Source organism: Perca flavescens, chromosome 23 (genome assembly GCF_004354835.1).
Source record: "Perca flavescens isolate YP-PL-M2 chromosome 23, PFLA_1.0, whole genome shotgun sequence".
In the NCBI taxonomy this organism is placed as follows: domain Eukaryota; kingdom Metazoa; phylum Chordata; class Actinopteri; order Perciformes; family Percidae; genus Perca; species Perca flavescens.
In genome coordinates, this window is record NC_041353.1 from 16,311,433 (window position 1) to 16,336,645 (window position 25,213).

General features: G+C 42.1%; 2 protein-coding genes and 1 long non-coding RNA gene across 7 annotated transcripts; 2 read left to right on the forward strand and 1 right to left on the reverse strand.

Moving 5' to 3' along the window:
- slc37a3 (solute carrier family 37 member 3) lies at window positions 1-12,376 on the reverse strand. The gene is made up of 14 exons (XM_028570394.1): window positions 12,273-12,376; window positions 9,395-9,620; window positions 8,061-8,175; window positions 7,860-7,952; window positions 7,180-7,263; window positions 6,831-6,976; window positions 6,338-6,434; window positions 6,159-6,243; window positions 5,622-5,830; window positions 5,366-5,507; window positions 4,531-4,632; window positions 4,176-4,375; window positions 3,719-3,784; window positions 1-1,663 (listed from the first exon to the last, which is right to left on the reverse strand). The coding sequence occupies exons 2-14, from the start codon at window positions 9,469-9,471 to the stop codon at window positions 1,571-1,573; spliced, it is 1,509 nt and encodes a 502-aa protein (XP_028426195.1). The 5' UTR covers window positions 9,472-9,620; window positions 12,273-12,376; the 3' UTR covers window positions 1-1,570.
- On the forward strand, window positions 83-4,726 carry LOC114549995 (uncharacterized). Of its 3 annotated transcripts, none has more exons than XR_003691640.1 (5): window positions 83-361; window positions 3,706-3,811; window positions 3,906-3,993; window positions 4,190-4,369; window positions 4,547-4,726. It is a non-coding gene; the product is annotated as an uncharacterized LOC114549995 (long non-coding RNA). The 3 variants fall into 3 exon arrangements; XR_003691642.1 differs by having other exon boundaries at window positions 3,706-3,781; XR_003691641.1 differs by having other exon boundaries at window positions 83-309.
- Window positions 12,377-12,475: 99 nt separating the features above from the next.
- On the forward strand, window positions 12,476-24,551 carry LOC114550077 (DENN domain-containing protein 2A). Of its 3 annotated transcripts, none has more exons than XM_028570558.1 (20): window positions 12,476-12,638; window positions 14,899-14,970; window positions 15,600-16,694; window positions 16,931-17,022; window positions 17,451-17,545; window positions 17,644-17,853; window positions 18,434-18,527; window positions 18,628-18,678; window positions 18,794-18,999; window positions 19,673-19,782; window positions 20,585-20,654; window positions 21,126-21,203; window positions 21,295-21,435; window positions 21,715-21,863; window positions 22,570-22,747; window positions 22,905-22,946; window positions 23,075-23,180; window positions 23,286-23,555; window positions 23,638-23,724; window positions 23,843-24,551. In XM_028570558.1, exons 2-20 carry the CDS (start codon window positions 14,912-14,914, stop codon window positions 23,872-23,874), a joined length of 3,165 nt encoding a protein of 1,054 aa, XP_028426359.1. In that variant the 5' UTR covers window positions 12,476-12,638; window positions 14,899-14,911; the 3' UTR covers window positions 23,875-24,551. The 3 variants fall into 3 exon arrangements, with proteins under 3 accessions (XP_028426359.1, XP_028426357.1, XP_028426358.1); XM_028570556.1 differs by lacking the exon at window positions 12,476-12,638 and adding an exon at window positions 13,596-13,813; XM_028570557.1 differs by lacking the exon at window positions 12,476-12,638 and adding an exon at window positions 13,596-13,813 and having other exon boundaries at window positions 18,634-18,678.
- The last annotated feature ends 662 nt before the right edge of the window (window positions 24,552-25,213 follow it).

Here is a 25,213-nt window from a genome sequence, read left to right on the forward strand (position 1 = left end):
GCAGTTAAACTGGAGGTTATAGATATAGACATAGATTATAGATATATGCGCTGCGGCGCTCTGAAGCAGCAGAACCTGCAGCTGCGAGCCGGCGTTCTTAAACAGAATGTAACTCAAAATGATCCAAGGCACGGGACAAAGCCTAATAAAAAATAACCAGTAGGCTAACTCAGATACAACTTCGGCACCAGTCTACTGATGTGTGTTGAGAAAGATAAGCATGTTGACATCATCTGGGGTCAGACGCGACCGCTACCTGGTGACCGTCAGTCCAGCCGCCAAAAACACCCGCGTTGCCGGGATACACAGGTACCTCCGCGCTAACTTGGCCAGCCCGGGGAACCTTATTCCGTTCTTCGTAGTGAGTTTCTACTAGTCTGGTGATGGTACATCATGACGAAATGTGATATGCTGGTTCCAATATCCATGTCAAGGAACTTGCAGGTCCCTTGGGTAATTTTCTCTGCTCGTTGTGCATTGCAGCTTCTCCGTGCTAACGCCCAGTTTATGCTAGGTCGAGACTGAGAGCAGGACGCACCGCGGCCGCCACCGACATTAACACGCTCGGATACACTTTGTTTAGTGGTAGGATACATCATTTCGTCGTGGACGTCTTGTACTTATACACGGCATCTCAGTATTTGCAGTGAACTAAGTCGTTTTAAAAAAAAAAAAAAATCTAAACGGTCCCACGCCACACTTCGCCGTGTCTTCTTCATGATTACTTTTGAAATCAAAACGGAAACTCGCAGCCAGGTAACTGAGTATGAAGTCAAATATTGCCCCCAAGTGGTAAAATGTTTAATTGCTGCCACACTGTGTTCAATTGCTTCAAGACTCACACTACGCAACGCAACCAGCATTAGTTTAATCGATGACAAATTAACGTCGTCGACGAAATTCTTAATAATCAATTATCGATCGTCGATTAATCATGCCCATCCCTAGATCATACATATCTACAAAAGCTGACGATAAAATGTCTACATTACAATTCATATTCACATTCTTTAGACACTCTTGACACCCAAATTATCCCAAAGGGGTCTTTAAGTTAAGAACTTCTGATCTAAAAGGCCAAACATTATTGAACTTAACTTAGGAGCATCTCTTTTAAAAAGGTTTTTACATCAATTTAAATCCTAAAATATATACAGTAGTACATTCTGTGATGGCCCTGCAAGGCCTGAATTCACAGACTGGACAGCTAGGTCCCTTGTAAAGCCTTTTTCGATCGGTTCAGCTCAACCTAGAAATCCTCGGATTCACGCTAAAAGAAGTGCGCATTTGCATTTCTAGGCTTTTAGTGAGTGGATACGATTTCAGTGTTGTGCTCAAAGACTCGGTGCCTGCTCACATGGGTGTTAATAGACAAACGCTGGTTGTTGTGGGAGTTTAACTGGTGGCTCTGTAACTCTAGGTCACCTTAAACCATGGTGGCTGTGAGAAACAGCGTCCCACAAATCTTTATACCTCGCGAAACTCACCTAAAAGCAGCAGTTTGTGAGCAGCCCTGCTGTGTTGGCACTGATAAGAGTGGGAACATTATGGCTGGCAGATGTTGACGTGTTCACAGCTGGCGCCGCAGCGCTTGTCTGTCTCTCCACATGGCAAGCACCTCTTTAAAGAGCAAGGGAATGATGAACACAATGCTGCACCCCGTCTGTAACATCAAAACACAAAGTTACACAATGGGTTTTGTTAATTAAATGTTATACAATGACATGCTGAAGTGAAGTGTTGCTGTGGGTAAGGTTGCACCCATGTTTCCACCAGTGAACAAACAAGTGAAGATGAAAGAAAGAGGCACACCAAAAAACAAAAAAATATGGGGTTAAATTGAAATACTTTAAACTTGTGCAAAACATGCAACATACATTTATATACTTAAGAATTGGCAATTAAAAAGGTAATATTCATGTCAATGTATTGTAGAAACAAACACCTTTAAGATAGGCCTTAAGGCTCCTGCACACTGGCTGCGTGGCGTAAGCGTGTCAGCTGCGTGGTGTGTCCGTTTTTATTTCGGCTCCCATGTTAACAGGTTAGAGCTTGCACGCTGCCTGTCTGCGTCTCAGGCGCGGCTCGATAACGAGTGCATAGAATAGAAATAGAAATAGAATCAACGCCTATTCTTCACGTGACACGCAAGCGTGTTGGAAGAGTTTCCAGGCAAAATAGAATACGAAAAGATGTGTATATGTCATTTTGACACAAATACATTAGGGATGCACCGAAATGAAAATTCTTGGCCGAAACCGAAAACCAAAAAAGAGGAAACCAAGACCGAAAACCGAAACACCGAAAGAAATTATGCCAATTATTAGTACCATTGCATTTATGGCTATGACTGTGTACTAACTTTACTAAAATCAAGGCATTGCAATTGTATAAATTAATATTAAAAGTTTAATTAAAAAAATATCTAGCAGAAATATGGCTACAATCTGATAGTCACATACAGTATATAGTAGCCTAAGAACAGAATAGCTTACCTATTATTATTATTATTATTATTATTATTATTTGAGGCACTTTCTTGCAGGATTTCACTGAACATATCCGACAACGAGGGTGCATGCCCCTCATCTGGTGCAGAGAGACAAGTCTTTTTTTCTGTGCTCTGATCTCCTCCTGCTCCGTGCGCTGCTCCGTCTCCGTCTCCTCGTGGGTTCTCCGCATCCATCGCGGCCTGGATCATTTCTCGTGCGCCCTGCTTTATTTCTGCATCCAAGTAATGGTCTTTATAACGCGGATCAAGTACAGTTGCCATGAAGTGCAGAGGATCCGAATAGATCTCACTGAAACATGTGCTGACAGACTCTAAGAGCGTACTTTTCATTGTTTTCACTCTGTGGTCCGTCTTAACCTCTTTGCTTAGGAGACGCTTTGCAGGTGGAACGGATCGGGTACCGACACATGTGCAGGTCGCGGTTTCTGTTTGCGTCATCACAACATTTGTATTGTATATTCTATTGTATTTGGCTGTATTGTTTCGGTGATAAAAGTATTTTGGTGGTTGAAACTTTTTGGTGGCCGAATATTCGGTGCATCCCTAGAATACATATTAATAAATTACATTTTGATGTTTAAAAGGTCTCTAGGTTTTGACATAAATGCAGATATAAATGTCATTTAAAAAAAATAAGACAAAAATAATTATCGATTTTCTAATATTGCACCTGTCAATATAGAACAAAATATTCTGTAGCCTATTTTGCCGTCAATACTGCCGACGTTGTCTTTGCTGTAATCAAATCAATATGTATTTATGTTTAACATGAAGTTGAAGAACACGGCACGCTATTATTTCATTTTATCAATGGGAAACATCCATGTGTCCAGACAAGGCTAGCAGCAGCGGCGCCGCGTCAAGCACGTTTCTGGTGTGTAAAGACATAGAAAACGCCACGCAGGCAGTGTGCAGGAGACCTTATTCATGGCAAACATTTTGACTTGTCATAGTAACATAGTGACACTTATTATCTACACCTGTGCTTTCCCTACTGTGACATGTCAATATGTTTTCAGTTAAAAGGTTTGTGGCTAGAAGGGATACAGCTACAACCGGAAAGAACGCAAAATTATGCAAAATCCAATCTAATCTAATAATACAATTTGAATACTTTCATCCGGGAAACGTGTCGTCGCCGTAGCGGTAGTCCTTCGAGCCACAGCCGGTAAAAAGGCCTATTGCAATTTCAGGAAACCATCTTACCATGACGATGAAGAAGTAGAACACATACATCCAGCCCAGCTTGCTCTCAATCAGGGACACCAGGTACTAGAGGATGACACAGACATAAATTAGGTCAGTGATGACTAGTCGACGACTATTTACATAACCTAACATGCAATTTCATTACATACAAATACAAATATTGTGTTAATCTTATTCCTTGCAGTATATTGGCTCTATTGGGAATGGACTAAAGTGGCAGGACAAGTGTGGCTTGACAAACCTTGACACAACACAGAGAGACACTGACCATGGTAAAACACACACTTGCACACAGAACCACATGCATCAACTTTACCTGGGCAGACCCATCAAAAACAAACGGTAGCATCCTTTATTCTGTAATAGCATCTTGTCTTTTCCTGCTGTTTTAATGCATTTGTTTTGTATAGCGAACAGAGTTTAGCTCATGAAATGCCCTGTATTTTTTGTTCACCTGTCCCCCTGCAGCTCCTATACTTCCTGTTCCGTCCACTATGCCAGTGACAGTAGCCAGAGCCTCCTGATTGCCCCTCAGAGCCCCCTGTCTCCCCAGGTCAGCAGATATGGCAGAGCTGATCATATTAGACGGGCCACCGATGAAGAAGCCAGTGGTAGCCAACAGCGCTGCGTTTATCACCCGGTCATTCGGTGAGCCTGAGAAGGATGGAGAGAGAGAGAGAGAGAGAGAGAGAGAGAGAGAGAGAGTAGAACTGTGACACTATGGTAATAATGCCACCATCATCCTGATAATATGAGGGTTTTCGTCGATTGTTGCCGACTGATCCACTAATGGTGAACTCTGTACTCACGGCTGTATCCCATCAGGGCTCCCATCGCCAGTGCCAGGCTCATGGCCAACACTGGGGCTCTCTTTCCCATGCAATCCGAAATCAAACCCTGAACGGTCCCTCCTGACGCAAAAAACACAGAGACACAATGAGAAAAAGACATCCAACTCTAAGCACGTTTTTTTGTATGAAGGGGACAGACGAGGAGGAGGAGGAAGAGGAGGAGGTGAGAGGTCTTATTTTACAGACTTTTTGTTGTTGTTGACCTGTACAATTATGAAGGCTCAAACACTGTTTTACAACCACTGTGGTTGCTGAGAGTAATATCAGAGAATATTACTTATATACTAAACCCAAAATGCACTTGAAGAAATTACTTGTCTGAATTTGTATTATAATATTACTTAATCTTAAGCTGCGTGGATGCCACCGTGGCCTAATGATAGGGTGTGCGCCTTTGATAACCTCTACCGAGCCTGGCCCAAAAAGACACCGAACCCCGACCCAAGTGCCCTGGCCGTCCTCCGCACGCCTCCGGGTAGGGCTGGGCGATATGGAGGAAATCAGTGTTGACTATTGGTGCTTTCACAAAATATTTACACAATGAGATTTTTGATAAATAATCATCAGTAATGTGGATATAATGACTAAGTGGGTAAAGGCAAATAATAGAACAGCTACAACAGTCTGGTAAGTTCAGAAAATGACATCACTTTACTGTAACGCAGCCTTTAAAACCATTTCTAAATCACACAAGGTCTCCAGATGATACTAATCCCATGCGAATAGTATTTATGATTATTATTAGGATGGGAGAAAATGCAAAAAAAACAAAACAAATCTGCCTGCCACTCACCGATGATTCCTCCGACATCATACCACACAGAGAGGCGGTCGGCCTCGGCCTCCTTCCAGCCGTAGTTGTTGCTCAGGTAGAAAGGAAGCCAGAAGAAGAAGGAGTAGTTGACCAGCTTCAGACACGCATACGCCAGGGAATACTGCAGTACAAACAGACGCAGAGTCGACATGTATTAGCATCATTCAATCTCGGTTTGTTTCAAAGCCCTTTTGTAAATGAATTTGTCGTGACTTGTTGGAAGTTGTGGACTCACAGGTAGCACGCCAGGCAGACAGAAAGCCTGGCAGAAGCCGATGGCTCGAGGAGCCTCGGCCAGAGGTTCGTCCGGCTGCTGAACTGACTGGTATTGTCTGGCGTACGCCTCCGCCTCCGCCTCATCCTCCTCGTCGCTCATCAAAGGCCTGTGGCTGTCTGTGTCCCTCTCCACCGGACTGAGTCCAGTCTCTGACTCCAAGCTCAAACCTGACTCACACAAACACACACATTCAAGCTGTGGAGATTGGCAATCAATTTATGCAATCAAGACACTAAATGGTTTCTATTTCGGGCAGAGTTCAACTTCAAAATGGCTTCCATGGGAAAATCAATTTAAAGTGAACATAGAGTTGGGCGGTCCTGTCTAAAAACCCATGCCAAGTGCACACACATTAAAACACAATTAGGGTTTCATCTCTCACAGTTATGTGTAATACTGTCACCTGAACAGCATTTTATGGTAATGTTGGGATGCAGCTAAATACACTGAAAGTACACAAACAATTTGTTTTTACGTGTTCCTTGCAGTCCTTACCGACTTCTTTTGGGGAGGTAAGCAGGCCGAAGAACACCACCACCCCCCCGGCAAACTGCACCACTGAGGTCACCAGGAAGGCATACTGCACACAGCAAAATAGGTACCTGATGTTAGCATTTAGTTAATGAGACAAGTGTGTGTGTGTGTGTCTGTGTGTGTGTGTGTGTTTTTCTTACCTCATATCCATACTTGAGCACACTAGAAGCCAGGAAGGCCCCCAGGATGTTGCCTACAGAGGCACAAGCACTCCACAGGCCAAAGACAAAGCCACGGCTGGAAGACAACATCATGCAGTTCGATTAGAAAAACTGATCAATATGCAGTTTTTTTTTCTTCTTCAAAATGCCCTCTGATACAATTCCAGATTAAAAAAAACCTACTTCAAAACGTCATAGACAGCTCAGTGATTTGGCTATTTTTGATATTTGGCTAATTATGTTCACAAGTCCTGCCACTGAGGAAAAGGGAGTCTAAATGGAGTCTATGTTTTGGCAGCAACGCTGGTGAATGGACGCCATTGTGCGAGTCGTTTCTGTGTATGTATCATAAAGCTCCACTTGACAGACACAAACCTGAGTCAATATTTTTAGGCTGGACTGATGTTGCAGTTGTATGCTCGAAGCAATGTTAGATAAATGCAGGTTCTGTAAACAGAGAAATGGCACACACCCCGCCTTGCCGAACCAGTTGCCCATGACGGCCACCACGCAGGGCCAGACAGCTGATTGCAGCAAGCCGTTCAGCACCCACAGGCCACAGTACAGATAGATGTTGTAGATGTGGAGCCATTCGGTGAGAGTGCCAAACAGAAACTCCTGCAAACACACAGACAGCTAAAGTTGTTTTCCAAACTATTACACAAAAAGCAGTGTATTGGGAACAAATGCTAACTGGTCTTTAATATTCAATTAAGAAACTGTACATGGATAGCATGCTAAATGTAAAAACTTGACACAAACAAAGTACCCTGTGTATCAAGGCGCGCACACACACACACAAAAGAGGTCTATGTACTCACCACTACAGCAGAGCCACACAGGCCGAAGCAGAGCACGTAGCGCAGGTTCACTCTGTCCCCAATCACACCGCTGAGATACAGACCCTGTGTGGACAGAACCAACACAAAGTGACCCCAACTGACAATTAAGAGGACAATATCTTTGGGGGAAGTCGCTACTCTCAGAAGCTTGTTAAAGCTATAGTGCGTGACTATTTTATATTAATGAACGTCCGTTACATTCAAGCCATTGCCAAACGAGTTGCTACAAAGCTAATTAAGCCTATCGGCTCCACACAACTCTCTCTTTGTATTTCTCAGTGTGGCTATGTTTACAAAATGGTGTAGTCCAGCGACATTCGCGCACAGAAGCTTGGGTGATGCGTTTTATGTCACCGCTGAGAAAGGACAACAGCAGCGTTAAGCTTTGGAGACGAAGAGGACATAAATATTACAAGATAATTATCTTGTGAAAAATCCATCGTTTTTTTTTTTTAAACCTCAGTGCCCTCCTTGATTTAACGTGTTAAACACTACTAGCATCTGCATGGAGAAGGCGTGGGGGTTGGTGCGTGATCACCGAAGGCTTGCGTCATGAGGATGCGGCAACAGTGTTGTCGTCATTACTTAGAATTCCTCATGGGGGCGACAGAAACTGCGCACTATAGCTTTAAACCCAGAATATCACGTTCGCTGCTCACCACTGCATATGAAAAAAGGAAGATGGAGTCCAGAGCTCCCAGGAACAAAGTGGCCTGCTTTTCATCCTCAAACAGACGATTTTCCTCCCATGTCTGGGACAGTCAAAGATAACACAGTTAATTATAATGCAGTTTATCTACAGCAGGGGTTTTGAATGTTTATGGGCTGTCACCCGGCTCCGTTCTGCTGGTGCTCGGTACCTCGCCAGGAGAGAAAGATGGTGCGCTGCCATTCTGGAAAGCCGGTGTCCACTGGGCTGAGATGCTGACTTTCACATTACTGAACGTCTTTCTGGACGCATGTAGCAACACATAGCTGGAGAGACAGAAAACAGTTTCACTCTGCAAGTAAAGGCTACGGGGATTTGACAGCGATGCATCTAAACCATCCATGCAGAATGAACAGGTCGAGGTTCAAACTTCAGATGGAGGAGATGCTGAACACACGTTTAATATACTGGAACATTATTTCTTGTTTTGTTTCACATCAGTTCAAGTGCTACATGGTTTATATAAAGGCAACTGTTTACATAATACCATTAAAAGCTACAAAGGTCACATAAGGCATGCAGAAGGCTAAATTCCAAAAGAAGTAACAGTTCAATTCTGCTGAAAGAATTCACAAGAAACACATCAACATCTTTATTGTAGAAACACAAGCCCATTTTTTTCTACTGAACAGCAGTATTCATTGTGCGCTACTACCTGCTGCAGTGTTTTTACATGGCTGCAGACGTGTGATATCTAATCACATCTACTGTAATTACAGATTAACGGCACTGACTGAAATAAACATTTCTAATAATATAATTAATTTTCTGGTTTTGATGAATGTAGAAATATATTAACACCTATGCAAACATGTTTTAAACAAGATTATACCAAAAACAATTATAAAATGCACATTTTCCTTTTTTTCCCCCCTCACTTTTTTATATTTTTCTTCTACAATGAGAAAAAAAAATGTAAATTAATTTTCAATACTTTCAGACTTTTTTCAATTTGTGTAGTAACCCTGCTGTCTATTGGAAATCACTACTTATTGTCCATGTTATCTTGACCTCGTCTGACCTCGGAAACGTTACCACCATTAACCTTACGTTACCACCATTAACCTTTCACCCATATTTACAGCACACATCCATTCAGTCTCTCTGTACACCTGGCATCCACTTATTCAATGCCATTGATTTCTTGTAGTTTGTTCTGGTGGCTCAGTGGGCTATGAGTGGCTAATTAGAGGAGATTTCTGTTTCAAAACTGCTGTGAAAATTGGGTGAAAAGTCATTTTCCCATCTTCCCTGTGACTCTTTCCAATGAATATGCAATAAAGCAATGAGCTAATTAAAGACAATCTTAAGAAACAAAAACAAAAGCCTTACAAAGTCAAACTGGACAGGCCACTTGTACCAGTCTAGCCCTCATTTGGGTTTCCAGGTACTCCGAGCACGTGTCTGGTATCACAGGGTCATCTAGGCACTAGCATTTACAATGGTAGCAGGTTTGAGGAATACCTTTAAAATACCCTAAATTACCTAAAAAAGGTGAGGAGGAAGACAACCAGATGATGATGAGTGTACTGTGACAGGTAGCCACAGCACGGGGGAGGCATCACAGGGGCGGCCGGGGAGAGGTAAGAGGAGGTGGAGGACGAGATAGGGAGGTGGGGGTGGTGGTGGATGTCTTCAGGGGGAACAGCAACAGGACAGGGAGCGGGTTCAGCTATAGTGTCCCACTATGCCAGATGGGACAAGCACATCACTAGGGGAACCACAAAGAAAAGAAGGAATTGGAAACCAACGTTAAAACACTGAACTGCACTAATGCTCATTATTGATAACAGGACAACAGCTTGTACAAAATAATTGCAAAAACATAATATTAGTCCTTGGAGGACTAAGAGAACACAAAACCACTATGTACGAGAGAAAATTAAAGGACATACATGCAGTGAAACTCATGTAAGACCCCCTTTGGTACTGACAATCACCACCACACACATCCCAGGTTTAAAGATGAACACGCAGTGTTTCGTGCAATTTCCCAAAGTTTAAGTGTGCAGTATTTGAGTTCACCCACGATGGTAGTGATCACGTGATGGATAACACTTGATACCTGATTTTACCAGTCCTGGCCGAATCCTGGACCACAGGCAATACCAGCTTGTAGAAAGTATCCATCCCTTTGAGGTAAAAGATGAATATGAATAGATGCATCGGGTCTGAATGCTGGCCTGTGCACTGGCTCCCACAGGTATCAATGGGCCCAGTGTGTACTGACAGCCACTGAAACCATTCCACCTCCCCCACGCGCCTGTTCAGCTGTGACCATGCATCGCCTCATGTTGTTTGCACAGGACTCAGTCCTGATTATGATGCCTCGAGTACTGATCCAGTACCAGCGCAGCCTTTTCCCCTAAACTTAAAATCTGTATGCCTCACAGTGTGGAACTCATTAAACTCATGTGACCAGAAATTTCTGTGTGGTGAAAAACTGGCACAGCGACTGAACGCATATAACTGAAAGGACTAACTTTGTTGTTTTATTAAGACATTGACAAAGAAAGTGTATTTTATGTGGATCGGTTATGGTTTGATTTCGGGGTCCAGAGGCCAAAATGTTGAGAACTATTCATCTGAGAAACACTAATATGAAAGTCAAGTATATAGTAATATACACTTAGGTAGCTTAATTTGGGGTTCAAGCCCGAAGGGGCATGGGAACAACGTACACAGCGGAGCTGTGGAACCCTACTGTTTTTGCTAAGATTTATATTATAGATATATATTTTATAGATATTAGGGCCCAAGCACGAAAGTGCAAGTAACCTATTGTTTTTGTACATATTATTACGGCTAGAGCGCCGACAGCAGCAAAGGCCCTATTGAAACTGAGGGAATTTTCCTGGGCAATGAATCGCTTTTTTGGGGACCTGATCATACTAAAAAATTCACCAAACTTTGCAAACGCATCAGGCCTGGTACATTTTTTTTATATTTTAAGGGTTTTGTAGATAGACGTGAAGAAATGCTTCGCTAGCGGCCCCTACAAAACTTACAAAATTGAGCCCCTGCAGTACGTTTGATGTAGACTCACAAAATCCAGTATGCATATGTATCATTTCAAGACGTACAAAAAAGCTCATTGGAGCCATACCCTAAACCCAACAGGAAATCCGCCATTTTGAATTGAAAGTTCGAAAATCATAAGAGTCCTACCCTGAGGACATCTAGAGACTGGCCGGTAATGCTCCAAAAAGCTGGTTGCAGAGAAGACATCTAGAGACAGATATTTACTCAAAGTCAAAGCGCTGAACTGTATGACGTAGAGTGTTGTGTGAGGTATCATTGAACTCAGCAGGGAGTTCCCTTTTCATTGTTGACGATTTGCGTTGCGGTGCGAGGGCCATCAAACACTGCTTGCAGCTTTAATTTTTGTTTTTGTTTGCAAAAAAATCTTAATTTCTAACTAGTAATTGAAGCTATCAAATAACTGTAGTTAAAAAGTACAATATTTCCATCTGAAATGTAGTGGAGTAGAAGTAGAAAGTGTCATTAAAAGAAACGACTCAAGAAAAGCACAAAATGTCAAAGGTGTACTTAAGTACAGTACCTGAGTAAATGTACTTTACATCACACCACTGCATGTAACTCAATATTTCCCTATCCTTTTTGCAAAACACAACCCCTTATCAGTTCAAGCAGGCCGTTAAAGGCAGGTAAATGCTCACCTGCAAAAGTTTAAGTCAATCTGTATGTTATGTTGTGCACCTTGGGTATAAACTGCTGTCTTGTATTCTCTGCTGGGCTGTTAAACGAATTGCCCCCACGGGGATAATAAGGTTTACTTAACCTGAAACTCCCTCAAAGTAAACATGATTTCCTGGCATAATGGTAGGGTGTCAGGTAACAATATGGTTTAACCCCTGCAGATACAATAACTGACATGTGGTACATTGTATATACAGCATACAACACTAAAAGGGAAAATAAAAGCAAGAATTGCTGTTCAAAGGACGCCATCAGATTTCTGTAGATTACAGAAAAGACGGGCTCTAGTTCGTGCCTCTCGTTTATTCATTGTTTTGGTTTTTTTTGTGACTTTTGATTTAGCTTGTTCAACCTCATCTTTTATTCACAATACGCCTATGAATATCCAGTCAATTAAATCGATTTGTTTTCGACAGTATTTTGTTGTTGTTAGAGGGAGCATTTGCCAGTACTGCTCCTGCAGAACAGTTTCTGTCCATCCGTGACAAGGCACACAACGTTAGCTAGTTATACTTGATGACAGGGTAGCCAGTTCCGGGGTCCATTACACTTAAAAGTCACAACAAACGTCTACAACAAACAGCTCGCAGTTCCAGTTCCAATCTTTAAATAAACAGACACAAAACCCGAAGCTTTTTCTTACCTTTCTGCTTGTGTAATCGTTAGCTGGCTTGTTCTCGATGTGGCGACAGTCTGTGTTTACTGTGGATTCCTGTGTAACAGGCGTCGCTGTCCGCCGACCACAGCGGCGCACTGCTGCCACCAGCAGGACAGGAGTGGAACGACAGGTTTAGCAAAAATAAGGAGACAGCAGCTGTTCAGCTTTCACCTGTCACTGTGCCACTTGTGGCGTAACGTTAGAGACAACCTACCGCATCATCGGCTACAGGCACATTTCTACATAGTTTTAAAACTGCCCCGCCAAAATCACTTGTTAGAAATACTCCAGTTCACTGCCTGACACTGCAACAGGGACCCAGCACTGAACTTGGACAGCACTGGAATTCTGGTAAGCCTTTAACATTAGTTTGCTCAGTTTATATGTGTAGCCTACATATTTTAAGTGGTGGTTCTATACGATTAGACACATTTTTGTTTAAATAAGTGTTTTTTTGGTATTTAATTTAAATTAATAATGTAATTATTAGTATTAAAATGTATTATATACAATCAACAATACCATTCAAGAATTCAAGGATTCAAATGTTTATTTGTTGTTAGCAATGTAGTGCATAGAAGTGTAACGTGGCGCAAACCTAACGTGCTAAAAGACTAGTGTGAAAAACAAGGATATATATATATATATATATATATATATATATATATATATATATATATATATATATATATATAAACACTTTACAATTAAAAGAACACATAAATAACACAGCAACAAAACAATTAAACAAACTTCAGTTCATTTGTAGCCTGAAAGTAGTTAGTTTCTCTTTGGATGCAACATTTTTAGAAGCCCCTTGTCATTTATTTTTTCAATTGCAGTTTAATCCTATTGGGACTCTCTTATTCATTTCTATAGAAGTAAATGTACTCCCTGGGGCAAGGAGTGTGGGCTGATATGCTACAGCTGCATAAGCAACTGTGTCTCAGAGGCAGTTGTGACGTGAATTCCAACAAACTTCAGATTTAGAGGGAAATAATGTACAATGACGTCTGTCCCATGTGTCAGTCCTTTCCCTGCAGCTAGTAGGCAATATTATGGAAATAAAATAGTCTCAGTCAGTATTAAAAGCCATTCATTCACCGGTCATGTCAGCTATGAGAGGGACAGCCATGCAGATAGAGACATTCATGAAGAGAGCGCGAGAGACAGACAGACAGAGAGGGAGAGAGAGAGAGAGAGAGAGAGAGAGAGAGAGGGAGGGAGGGAGGGAGGAGGAAGTCATATCCAGTGTGTGTGGGGAGAAAAAGAGTGAATGAAAATTGAAGATTGGAGAAGAGACAGGGAGAGAAGTGTACAGGCTTTATTCTCTCTCAATTAAATATCTGACCACTCTCTTCAAGGCTTAAAATAAGTTAGAAAACCTATTGTAGATGGTTTAACCTGGACATACAGCACACCGTGGGGGTTTGGAGGTTATCCCAATGGATACTGTTATAGCCGCATGGGTTGCATTATGCTCCCATTTCACTAATGAACACAAGGACACTGTACGACAGAAGGAGGTAAGAAGCAGATTTAATGTTGTGTGTTTAATATACAAAATGAGATGCGTACAGTGGGATTTAAACAGGCTGTGTTGTCTCATATTTTCACTCAGTGTTGGAGAATAATGCGTTTTCATTCTGAATTCAATTGAGTCATATATTTTCTGCTTATCACCTTAATAACTGTAAAAAAAAAAAATAGATTTGGGAGGGGAGAAAGTAAGATGTGGTATATTTATTTAGGTAAACACTTGTTTGGGAAGTCATCTGGTCGTATGTAATTTGTAAAAGCAACCTCTAGCATAATAAAAACTGCAAGCATTTATGCATTTTGGGATTAATTATGCAGCTCTGGATTGCTTGCTGTCTTTATCACACAGCAACTATTCATCTGTTTCCCAGCTAATCAGCTAAAGCCTACGTCTTGAAGTGCAGCATGCAGTCCTTCTGCTCATGCACACTGTCATTTAGACTGGATATCAACTAAACAAATGATGACAACAGCCTCGGAGCTGGGAAATTACCAAGCACTATCTTGGAGGCCACTGAACTTTGAAACATTGGCCTTTTAAAGATCTGAAAGTATGAGAGCCAAAAAGAGGAGAGCAGAGCAAAGGTTAGTCTCCAGTGAGAAGAAAGCAGCAGAATAAGGAACATACACCAAAGAAAAGAAAAGGCAGAGAAGACTGATTCAATCATGCAAGAGCTCCTTAATGACTATTGAAATGTTGGTTTGTGTGATGAACTGCTCGAGGGAGCAGTGCCTGGCTGTCACATTTTCCCTTGAGTCTGCCCAGCTGGCCCCATGAGTACCATACATTACCAGCTGTGAATGAATGGTCACACTGCCTTAAATGTTACCAAGGATCTTTATCTCAAGTTAAAAACATAATCTTCAAGTGTGAGCAGAGATATTCAGTCTCTGTTTTAAAAAAAAAAAAAGCCTGCCGCTAATTGCCAGTTGGAGCCAAGCCAGACAGGATATGAATATAGGACAGGATGCCAATAAAAATGCTAATATCCAAATTCTGACTGCCACATTCAGCACTGCGATGAAATCAACCGATTGTCTTAAGATGCTTTTCTCTTTATCTCTGTCTCAGGTGTTTAGTGATCATGGCGGCCACTAAGAGAATGACAAGCACGCCGGACTGCATCTACTCCACTGTCAACAGGTTTGTATCAGTAAACATTTTCCCTACAGAAAATGGACATTTTCCTCACAAATTCCTCCTTAGAAGTAAGTTGCCTTACATTCATCGCATCAATTAAGGAAAAGTCAGAAAAGGTCTTTGAACTTAGGGCTTCCCATTTCCTCCTGTTTATTTATTAAAACATACCGGTTTGATGAAATGGGCCCCGGTCCAAGTATGTGTTTATTTAGCGAGGCCGATGAGAAGAAGATGCTCGGTCATAGGCTTGTTCTCTGGCATTTACTCTCAGGCTCGATTTTCCCACTGCCAGAAAAAGACTAAGTGTCCCCTAACTGTCAGTCTCAGTGACCGTACTGGGAAGTTCAGGAAACTCGGGTTACCATTAAGTAGCCTTTTGTTATCATTTTATTGCATTGTTCCAATTAAATACACGTACTCAGGGATACCATTATCATTTAGAAAGATGTGTTTTACTGAGGAATTCTGTAAAACTCTGGTTCCCAACCTTTTTTTTTTGTCTGTACCCCCAAGCCTGATTGGGAATCACCGCTGTATCACATTTCAAAAATGTTTATCATTTGACTTTTATCATTTAATGTTAATTTGTAACTTTGTAACACCCAGTAAACGCATCTTTTCTGTGTGTTTAGGGTAAAGAAGGGCTGTGCTGCTGGTGAGAGAAGTGATTTCCATATTGCATTAGTGGAAAAAAAGGAAGCTGGGCAAAGACGAGAGGGAGCACCAAAACTCCCCTTCACCCCATTAGACAACCTGAGCAACCAAGAGTCACCCATAATGGCATACAGGAGGCCGAGCTTTAACCCTCACAGCAATGAGAACACTCTCCTGGTGGGCAACAAGCTCCCCAGATCCAATGTAGGCAAAATAAAGGACAAGATTTCTCTGTGGGAGGGGAAGGAACCTACTCATTTACCTATTACCTCAAGTTCTTTGGGCCAGTGCCCCAGTATAAAAAGGACCGAATCGCTTACAAAAAACAGTAAAGCTTCTGATGAGCAGAGTGCAGAGAGTTGCAAGAGAGTAGCCCACAAGGAAAAGGAAAATCTTGGGAAAGAGAATGTAGCGGAACTTGGGGATTCAAGGCCTTGTTCGCCCGTTGAAACCGGGAAACAGCAAAAAGGGACGCTCAAGAGCAGCAAGCCCAGTGAGTTAGAAAACAGGGAGGATTGCGGCAGAGTTGTCCACAAGGAAAAGCAAAATCATGAGAAAGAGAATGTGGAAAAGCTCGGGGATTCAAGGCCTTGTTCTCCTACAGCAGCAGTGCAGCAGCAGGTGGGCACGTTGAGGAAAAGCAATGAAAGGAGAACAGCCGAACAAACCAGCCAGGAGAAGAGAGCTGTATTCACCCTTTTTAAAAACCTGGATGCTATGAGGGAGAACCATGGGAGAACTCCTCCGGAGCTTGGAAACTACTTCAGTCCGCCTAGCAAGGACAAACAGGTAGTTATGGGTCAAACTAGTGCAGTGAAAGGGAAGCAGCAGCAGCAGCAGCAGCAGGAGAACGTGTACACAGAGCCAGGGGCGCCCCCCATCAACCCAGTCCCCAAACCCCAGCGTACCTTTGAGCATCCAGCTACCGCCCCCATTGGGAAGAATCAGAGGCTGGGGGGAGAGCAGAGGAACCTCCCCCCACTGCCCTCCATCTCTACGAAAACTTCTTCCAAACCTCCCTCTGGTGTGTACGGGAGACCCAGGGGTGAGAGAGGCAGAGACAACGTCGACAGGTATAGAGGGAACAACAACTGCATGTGTTGCTTGTATCCTATAGTCAGAGCTAAACCAACATTAAATACAATATATATAGTTTTGTGGCCATAATTACAGTTAGACCTGATGCTGCCCCACCTGGATAAATGAGAAAAAAAATCTATAAAGATAATAACAGTCAATGTTGGACAATATTTAACAAAATAATTCATACTTTAGAAGCACATTTTCACTTTTTTTTTCACCATGACAGGAAATCCTTTGAGTTGGAAGACCTTGCAGGGTCAACTAGCCCGCTGTTCTCTCGCTCACTGTCTCAGGAACATCACTATGAAGACATTCCAGGTCGGAAACCTCTATTATCCATCACTTATTTCCCCTTTTTAAAGCAATCATTTGACAAAAACACGTATTCGCTTTCTTGCCAAGAGTTAGATGTGAAGATCGATACCAATCTTGTGGTTAAGAGGGGTATTGATCTTCTCATCTAACCGTTCAAACTACAAAATGTGGACTGTTCAATGGGGCTGCAGCTCATGACTATGTCCCTGATATTTTCTACAATCAGTGTGTTACCACATGTATTGAATGTTTCTGATGTTTTGCCACTCCTTCATGAACAACATTCTGCAGAAAACGATATTACTGCAGAAAACGCTTCAGCTTAAAAATATCAGAATAGTCTTCAGAATCCCATATTGTTTGAACGTTGAGACTTTAGAAAGATGCGTATAAACATGTGTTGAACATTGCCATCTTTGGTCTCCCTGCAGACTCATCCAAAGAGAACCCATATGAGGACATAGAGCTGGAGAGTCAATGCTCCCAGCAGTCTTTGCCCTCCTCTCCTGGCGCCGATACTGCCAAGGTTCTTGAAAATAAAGCCAAGCACTTTACAGTGACATCACTTCTTATTTAAATGACTATGAAAATGTATTCAATTATTTTATTTTTTTTTGTCTACAGACTTCGAGGCCCGGCTTCTTTAGGCAGAATTCAGGCAGGAGCTTGAAGCTGCTGGACCTGCGGAGAACCAACCAGTCGTCCCACAGCACCAGCAGCGGGGGGGTTTCATCTCCACCCCAGCTCAGCCGTCCCTCCACTCCCACTGGGCCTGAACACACTTCCTGGCTGCCCGGGGATCCCTACAGCCGCACCTGCCGCAGGATACCAACGGTGTGTGTGTTTGCGTGTAGATAAATAAATCACCAAAAACCCTCTGTTCCACTTCCACACAGCAAAGCACCCCACCCGAATGATAAAATACTCAAACACACGCACATTCACGCTCAATTTTTCCTTATTTACTGTCGAGAATTGGAATGTTTTCTCTTTAGAATTGAAAGTCCGTTTTACATTCAGATCAATTACATGAATCAGTCATCTATATGGATTGCGAAAGGGAAAAAGGAAAGGCAGAGAATGCAGATCTAATTAAGAAGAGACGGGGTAGTACAGTATAGTACTTTCAGTCAAAGAATTGATTTCAAAATACCACTGTTGGTTTATAAAGCACTGAATGGCATTCCTGATCTTCTGCTACATTATGTCTATTCTTATCAAGAATCCCTGAGCTAGAGTAGATAGTTTTATCCGAAAACCCTAATGCTTACTACGTTAAGTTTAGCTCGGTGTGGCTGCCAAGTTCCACTGTAGTCGCCAAAATATTATTAATTGGTGATGGTTCTCATCCTTGAGGAACGATATCATGCCGTAGCATTTCTTCACGCTGATTAAGAGTTTTTGTTCCCAACAGGTTGTACTGAGAATCAACAGCATCTTTGATGCTCGGATCGGGAAGAAACATCTACGAAGAATCTATCATTACGCTGAGACAAGCTCAGGGAGAGGTGATGATGATGTCGAAATGAAACTTTAGTCTTTATATTTTCTAATGCCTAATATGTAAATGTGGTATTTTGGCTTAACAGATACAACTTTTGTTTGCAGTAACAGATGAGAACAGTGACTCTGAGAGTGAAGTGGAAGAAAGATCTAAAGGTACATTACTACACCTCTTTTTGTTTTCAACTTTTTTCAATCTTTTGAAATCTTCAATTGATAACCTGTATATATGTGTGATATGATATGCTGTATTACACTTTTCCTCTTGCAGCTCATCGTCAGCGTCTCGTGTCAGTCCAGTCCAAACTGAACCAGCCAAGCAAGGCCCACTACAATGGTACCAACACCAGAAGTAGCTCTCTCGAACAGGAGCTTCACCAGCGTATGCTTTTTGAATATTTTCTAGTTGTGTCGCTGCAGAAGTCCAAGGCGGGAGCCCACTATCTGCCCGAGGTCACACAGCAGTTCCCCCCGAAGGTCAGGAACACAGCAGTGCTTCAATCTTTACTTTACTGCCTTTTTTGATCATTTTGTTTTAAAGGGGCACATCGCAGATTTTACACATTAAGTTCAGGGGACTTGTCATCCGATAACATCTTTTGTAGCTCCAGAGAGAAGATGTGGGTGTGATGAAAGAGGCTATCTTGTTGGATTATGGAAAATGCAGGATCCAGTCTTCTGTTTTTGGGCTTTTTCCATTTGTCTCTTGTGAGTCCGCAAACTTAATTGGAAGTGCAATATTAAAAGTCTCTGAAGGACCCCTTTAACTTTTGGGCCCAACTGCCTCAAAATAGAGTTGTACATTTATATTTACCCTAGACAGACAAAAGTCAACATTCCAAACAATTCAAAATATGTGACTGATCCAAAGTCTACAAGACAAGATTCTGTGAATGCAAAAAAAAGATGAACAAGCAAGAGAGAAGCTTTAAACCAGGATTTTGCTTTGTTTATACAGCAGCATTTAAGATACCCTAAATCAAATGTGTAAGCTTATAATTGTTAATAAGACCATGCAAACCTTTACCTGCTGATTATAGATTCATATGCATGAAATCGTTATTGAAATGAAGTTAATGAAATGAAGTTAATGAAAATGCAGTTAATGAAAATGTATGAAATTAGTCCCATTGCTTTCTTTATGTTCCAGCTGGAGCGGAGCTTCAAGTTCATGAGGGAGACGGAGGATCAGCTGAGGATCATTCCTCAGTTCTGTTTCCCTGATGCAAAAGACTGGGAGCCGGTGGAGAACTACCCAAGGTGAGAGTGTAAAAATGAAAGGTCCCATATTATACTCATTTTCATGTTCATACTTGTATTTTTTGGTTTCTACTAGAACATGTTAACATGCTTTAATGTTTAAAAAAAACAAAACAACACATTCTTTTTCTAATACTGTCTGTCTATACCTTTATTCGCCCTCTGTCTGAAACACTACGTTTTAATGCCTGTTTAAGCCCCCAACCCCCGCCTCCGAAAAAGCCCAGTCTGCTCTGATTGGTCAGCCAAGTCTTCTGCAGCTGCTCTCTCGGAGTCTCTGCAACACTTTCTAACTACAGTATATATAGTGAAGTTCTGAGATCACAAAGTCCTAACGGCTCGTTTAAAGGCACAGTTTCGGAATACAGGCTGTGTGCATTTCTCTTTGGATTGTGCGTGTTGCCACTTTCACAATATTTATATAGCACATTGACCAGCTTCATTTTTTAAATAAAAAAAGACATGGAAATCTCACTTTTTACATTATGGGCCCTTTAACTTAATGCTACTGTTTATGTAATTCCACATAATATAAACGTGATGTTATGGCCAAAATAAGAGCCGTATTTCTCCCATAGCAATATTAGACACTAAAAAAGGCAACTCTTATTACCACTAGACAAATTGCTTTTTAACCCATGATACACAACTGCTGGACTGGACTGATGGGATGGTGTATACTGTAAGTCTATTCAGGCTGTGCACAAAAAATAATAAATGTCAGTTTGTATGTATTAATGTACAACACAAATATGCTAATAACATGTTTATTTGTGTTTTTGTTGTGGGTCATCCCCCATAGTGAAATGTTCTCCTTTGTTTTGACTGGAGAGGATGGAAGCAGAAGGTTTGGATACTGCCGGCGTTTACTGGTAAATAGAAATGAGTCGAATAAATAAGTGCGCTTCTACTGAACAGGATGTGGCTAAATACCACGATGACGGCTGAGTAAATAACCGTGCCAAAATAGTCGGTGTGCCTGTGGGAAAATAGTGCAACTGAGAGTCTGGGAGGAAGTGTGTGAGAGTGTGTACGTTTGCATATGTTTCTGTTTATGTATTTCTACAGCATGTGTGTGTGTTTCAGTGCTGTTGGTGTGTATATTATGTGGTTGCATTTTTTTTTTAAACGTTTATATGCCCCCCTGTCATGTAAAAACCTTTGGGACAGATTACTTTGTCCTTTAGGAAAACATTTTTTTCAAAAAAAAATGTAAACTTGTAAAATACTTAAACCCAGTAGAACATGGCTGTTAAACTGAATTGCTTAAGTTATGAAATGGTTCACGTTTTGGAGATTTTCACACAACAGCAGCAATTAAACATCCCCCTTTTTCTTTTCAGCCTAGTGGAAAAGGTAAACGTCTACCAGAGGTCTACTGTATTGTCAGTCACCTTGGCTGTTTCAACCTGTTCTCCAAGGTAAACTACTCACCGATCCCTTATGATCATATTATTGGCACAGAAGTAATAAAGCACTTTTATAAGGTGTATGTGCGTGTGTGTACTGTAGGTGCTGGATGAGGTGGAGAGGCGGAGGGCCTTGTCTCCGGCCCTTGTGCAGCCTTTTATGAGAGCCATCATGGAGGCTCAGTTTCCAGGTCCAGGCAGAACCATCACCATTAAAACTTTCCTCCCTGGCTCAGGCACTGAAGTGAGTGACACTGGAGGCTACCACTGAAACAGTAGGCTCCAAAACATATCGAAATTAAGACCATGGGGTTTGATAAAAGGAAAGAAAATAACCTGCTTTTTAAGGTTAGAGGAAGAGGTGAGATTTAGCGATCTGAAAAAAACCCCCACTCATTTAGCCAGAGTGTGTGACAAATTGTTGTCACGTTTTACCAACATTTAGAAATGTGTCTCATCTACATTATGCTCCATGTCATGTTTCAACCAACTCAAGATTAAATATACAACTGTTTATTCCCAGGTGATGGAGCTCTGTCGACCCTCTGACTCGCGCCTGGAGCATGTGGACTTTGAGTGTCTGTTCTCCTGTCTGAGCCTTCGCCTGCTCCTCCGGGTGTTGGGGTCTCTGCTGCTGGAGCGAAGGGTCATCTTCACAGCTGACAAACTCAGGTCAGCTCCTTCAGTGCCGCTTTATTCTGTAGGCTTACACAACACTCTGAAATATCTAGCTCCCCCCCCTCCATGTGACAGCTCATTTGATGGCTCTTAAAAAATATGAGGTTGCACTGAACATCCTTCTTCCACTGTTTATGTAATTACGGAGTTGGCAGATATTAGGTGCAAACGTCAGGGATGTTTTCATTGTGAAGTTATAAGAAATGCGGGTGGTCCAGACCCCTCATTTTTAAATAAATTCGAGGCAGTCACAGTTTTTTTTTTTTCAGGGAAGATATTTTGAGGCCAGCCTGTTGAGTTGTTGTTGTGCTGGGGCCAGTTTGTTGCTCTGCAGGAGAAAGCCAGTGGGAGTCAGAAAGAGCAGTCACAAGTGGTGGAATGCAAAGTTAGAGTGACGTAAATGAGTGTGTAGCTTTGCTTTCTTCTCTGGGAAATGTTGGTACTCAGGGAATATTCACAGCGATTAGACTGTATTTTAGACCATAGCACCCTCATGTGGTGAGAAAAAGTAAGTTACTCACTATCTGTGCCCGTCTCTCTCTTTCTAACTCTCATCCAGAAGGAAAAAAAAGCTAACATCTATTTAGGCTTCAAACATGAATTGAACATGAAGCAATGAAAAGCATTCCCTTGTGTGCTGGTCATCATTTAATAACATCTGATTGCCCTCCACTCATTTCCCCCGCGTATCTCCTTGCAGTACTCTCTCCCAGTGCTGCCATGCTGTCGTGGCGCTGCTTTACCCCTTTGTATGGCAGCACACTTACATCCCTGTGCTGCCCTCGGCCATGCTCGACATCGTCTGCACTCCAACCCCGTTCATCGTTGGCCTGCTGTCCAGCTCCCTGCCCCAGCTCACTGAGCTGCCCCTGGAGGAGGTCAGACAGGCACTAATTCTTAGCAGTTATGAAGTCAAACTTGAGTCATCGAAAGAAAAAATTACTTATTTGCAGAAGTCCAGATTTATCACATCAATACATTCATGCAAAAATGCATTTTGTGCAATACAATCATTTGCATAGTTTCTGTGCACAGGTTCTGGTTGTGGATCTTGGAAAAAGTCGATTTCTCAGACAGGTAGGCCACAAATTGAGTCATATTTTTGTGTGTTTTTATGGCTCTGCGTGATCAGTATGGATGTAAAAACACATTTCATCCTTGCCATATTTACAAATGCATTTTCTACCCTGTTTTGTCACATCTAGTTGGACGATGAGGACTCCATCCTGCCTTCTAAGCTCCAATCAGCCCTGGAGAATGTTCTGGAGAGGAGGAGAGAGCTCGCCAATGACAGAGGAGACACACCTGGTGGTGAGACATAACGAGGACTGAAACTGAAAACTAGCCACAAAAGGCCATTTGATTTTGCAACTCAGCAAGTTCACATTACAATGTTCATCCCTCTTCTCTTCTCAGATTCTGGCCACCTTAGCACCGTTGTGTCCGAGGCCTTCGTTCGTTTCTTCGTGGAGCTGGTAGGCCACTATCCGCTCTTCATCACCGGCGAACGGGAAGACGGCTACTCCTCCTCTTCTTCCTCCCCGGTGCCCTGCTCCTTTCAGCGCGAGGGTTTTCGTAAAGCGATTCCGTCCAAGACGGTGCGCCGCTTCCTGGAGGTCTTCATGGAGACCCAGATGTTCGGCTGGTTCATCCAGGAGAGAGAGCTGCATAGGCAGGCTCTGAGAGGTAAAGAGCTGCAGGGAAAAGAAAGAGGTTCAGCTGTTGAGAGGTGATGCAGTGACTCACGATTCTCTCTCTCTTTCATCAGGACTGTTTGAAGTGAGGGTGCAGGAGTATCTAGACTCCATCCACGAGAATGAACACCGGAGGGTTAACAGGTTTCTCAAAGGCTTGGGTAAGGTTGTTTGTGAGCTATTCTTGCTTTGTTAGGGTGAAACCAGCTCTGTACACACAATCTACTGCAGTCTCATTCTCACCTTAAACCACGCTTTGTTTGTTTTCCTTTGCTCCAGGAAACAAAATGAAATTTCTTTCCAAGAAATAATGCCACTACAACTGCACAAAAAGAGACACAAACCACAAAGAAGAAGCACTGAAACAAGGAAAGACTTTACTGCAGAAATCCAAATGATCATTTGAGTGCTTTTTTTTTTTTTTAAGATTGTTCATGCCATCCTCATCTGTGTCAGTGTGTGAGACTTTTGCTCAAGGACTCATGATAGACACAAGGAAACTGTTGAATGACAAATTGTTCCCACCAAAGGAAAATCCTGCTGTACTTCACATAAATAAAGAAACGTGGGGCTGTAGACTCAGAAATATTTAAGAGGTGCTTTTAAAATTCTATATTCTTCAGGCAACAACATTCCTGAGAACAAATGTATAAAAAGTAAAATTGGTCTTAGGTATATCGCTGTAAGCTACATATGGCCGACACAAGGGAAAACGTGAATATGTTAGAATGGAATGTGAATGCTTCTATCAGGGCACAAGGGCTCGCTGAATGGTTTGATGAGTACGAAAATGAGGTAAAGGATGGTAGTCAGTCAGCCTTTGTATGCACTGTAGCTGGACTTGAAAGTTCACGGTCATGGTATTTTCTGAAATCCACTAGGGGGCAGTAGTATATTTTCTCTGATTCCATGATCTTGACACTACTGTCAGTGACGGACCAGAAAAAGACAAAGACCTGCTTTCCCGCTCTTTAATGCTATAATTTTCTTTTAGTCATAACAGTGACAACATCATAAGTAAATAAATAAAATAAATATATAAATATTCTCTGCTTGCTGTTTTGAAGTGGTGAATTATTGTCTTGATGTTATCATGGTCCCCCCCATTGAAACAAATGCCAAGGTCTCATAAAATGATTGCATTACATGTTTGGAGTTTTAATGTCATAACTGTAAACTTTGTACTTTCCCCACCATCCTCCAGTTTGAAGATTATGAATGATGAAGTTAATTTATGGCAAGAGCATGCTGTATTCCAATGACACTGTGCACATTCGAAAAAATATGAGTTTTGTTAAACACTGGAAAATCCTGAGAAGAAAATCACAACCAAGTGAATTGTGTTCCCTCAGCATTTGTGTGCCAGTTTTACACAGTGAGTAATCCGCACACCACTCATTTGCTAACCGTTCACTGCTGTGTTTGTGCGTTTGAAGTTATTTGGCCTTTTTACTACAAGAAACCTTGGTACGGAGTTGGTGGCAGCTTTACTATTTTAGTCTGTGAGTCATGCAAACAAAAGCACATGGAAAGCACATCTTTGTCAGCATGAAAACACAACACAGGTGCAGAACAGAGCATAGTAGTGTATTGTCTGAAGACTAGTGTGCTTCGTTTGTGCCTGCTATGCACACAGACACACACACACAC

What these genes read in the sequence shown, in the direction of transcription:
- slc37a3 (XM_028570394.1), bottom strand. Translation starts at nt 9,471, where the DNA reads ATGCCTCCCCCGTGCTGTGGCTACCTGTCACAGTACACTCATCATCAT. An exon ending in TGCTCAAGTATGGATATGAG is followed by an intron (nt 6,244 to 6,337) that starts GTAAGAAAAACA and finishes TGCTGTGTGCAG; the next exon opens with TATGCCTTCCTGGTGACCTC. An exon ending in TAGGAGCTGCAGGGGGACAG is followed by an intron (nt 3,785 to 4,175) that starts GTGAACAAAAAA and finishes GTCATCCTCTAG; the next exon opens with TACCTGGTGTCCCTGATTGA.
- LOC114550077 (XM_028570556.1), top strand. Translation starts at nt 13,782, where the DNA reads ATGAACACAAGGACACTGTACGACAGAAGGAG. An exon ending in CCTGCCGCAGGATACCAACG is followed by an intron (nt 17,854 to 18,433) that starts GTGTGTGTGTTT and finishes TGTTCCCAACAG; the next exon opens with GTTGTACTGAGAATCAACAG. An exon ending in TTCACAGCTGACAAACTCAG is followed by an intron (nt 21,864 to 22,569) that starts GTCAGCTCCTTC and finishes ATCTCCTTGCAG; the next exon opens with TACTCTCTCCCAGTGCTGCC.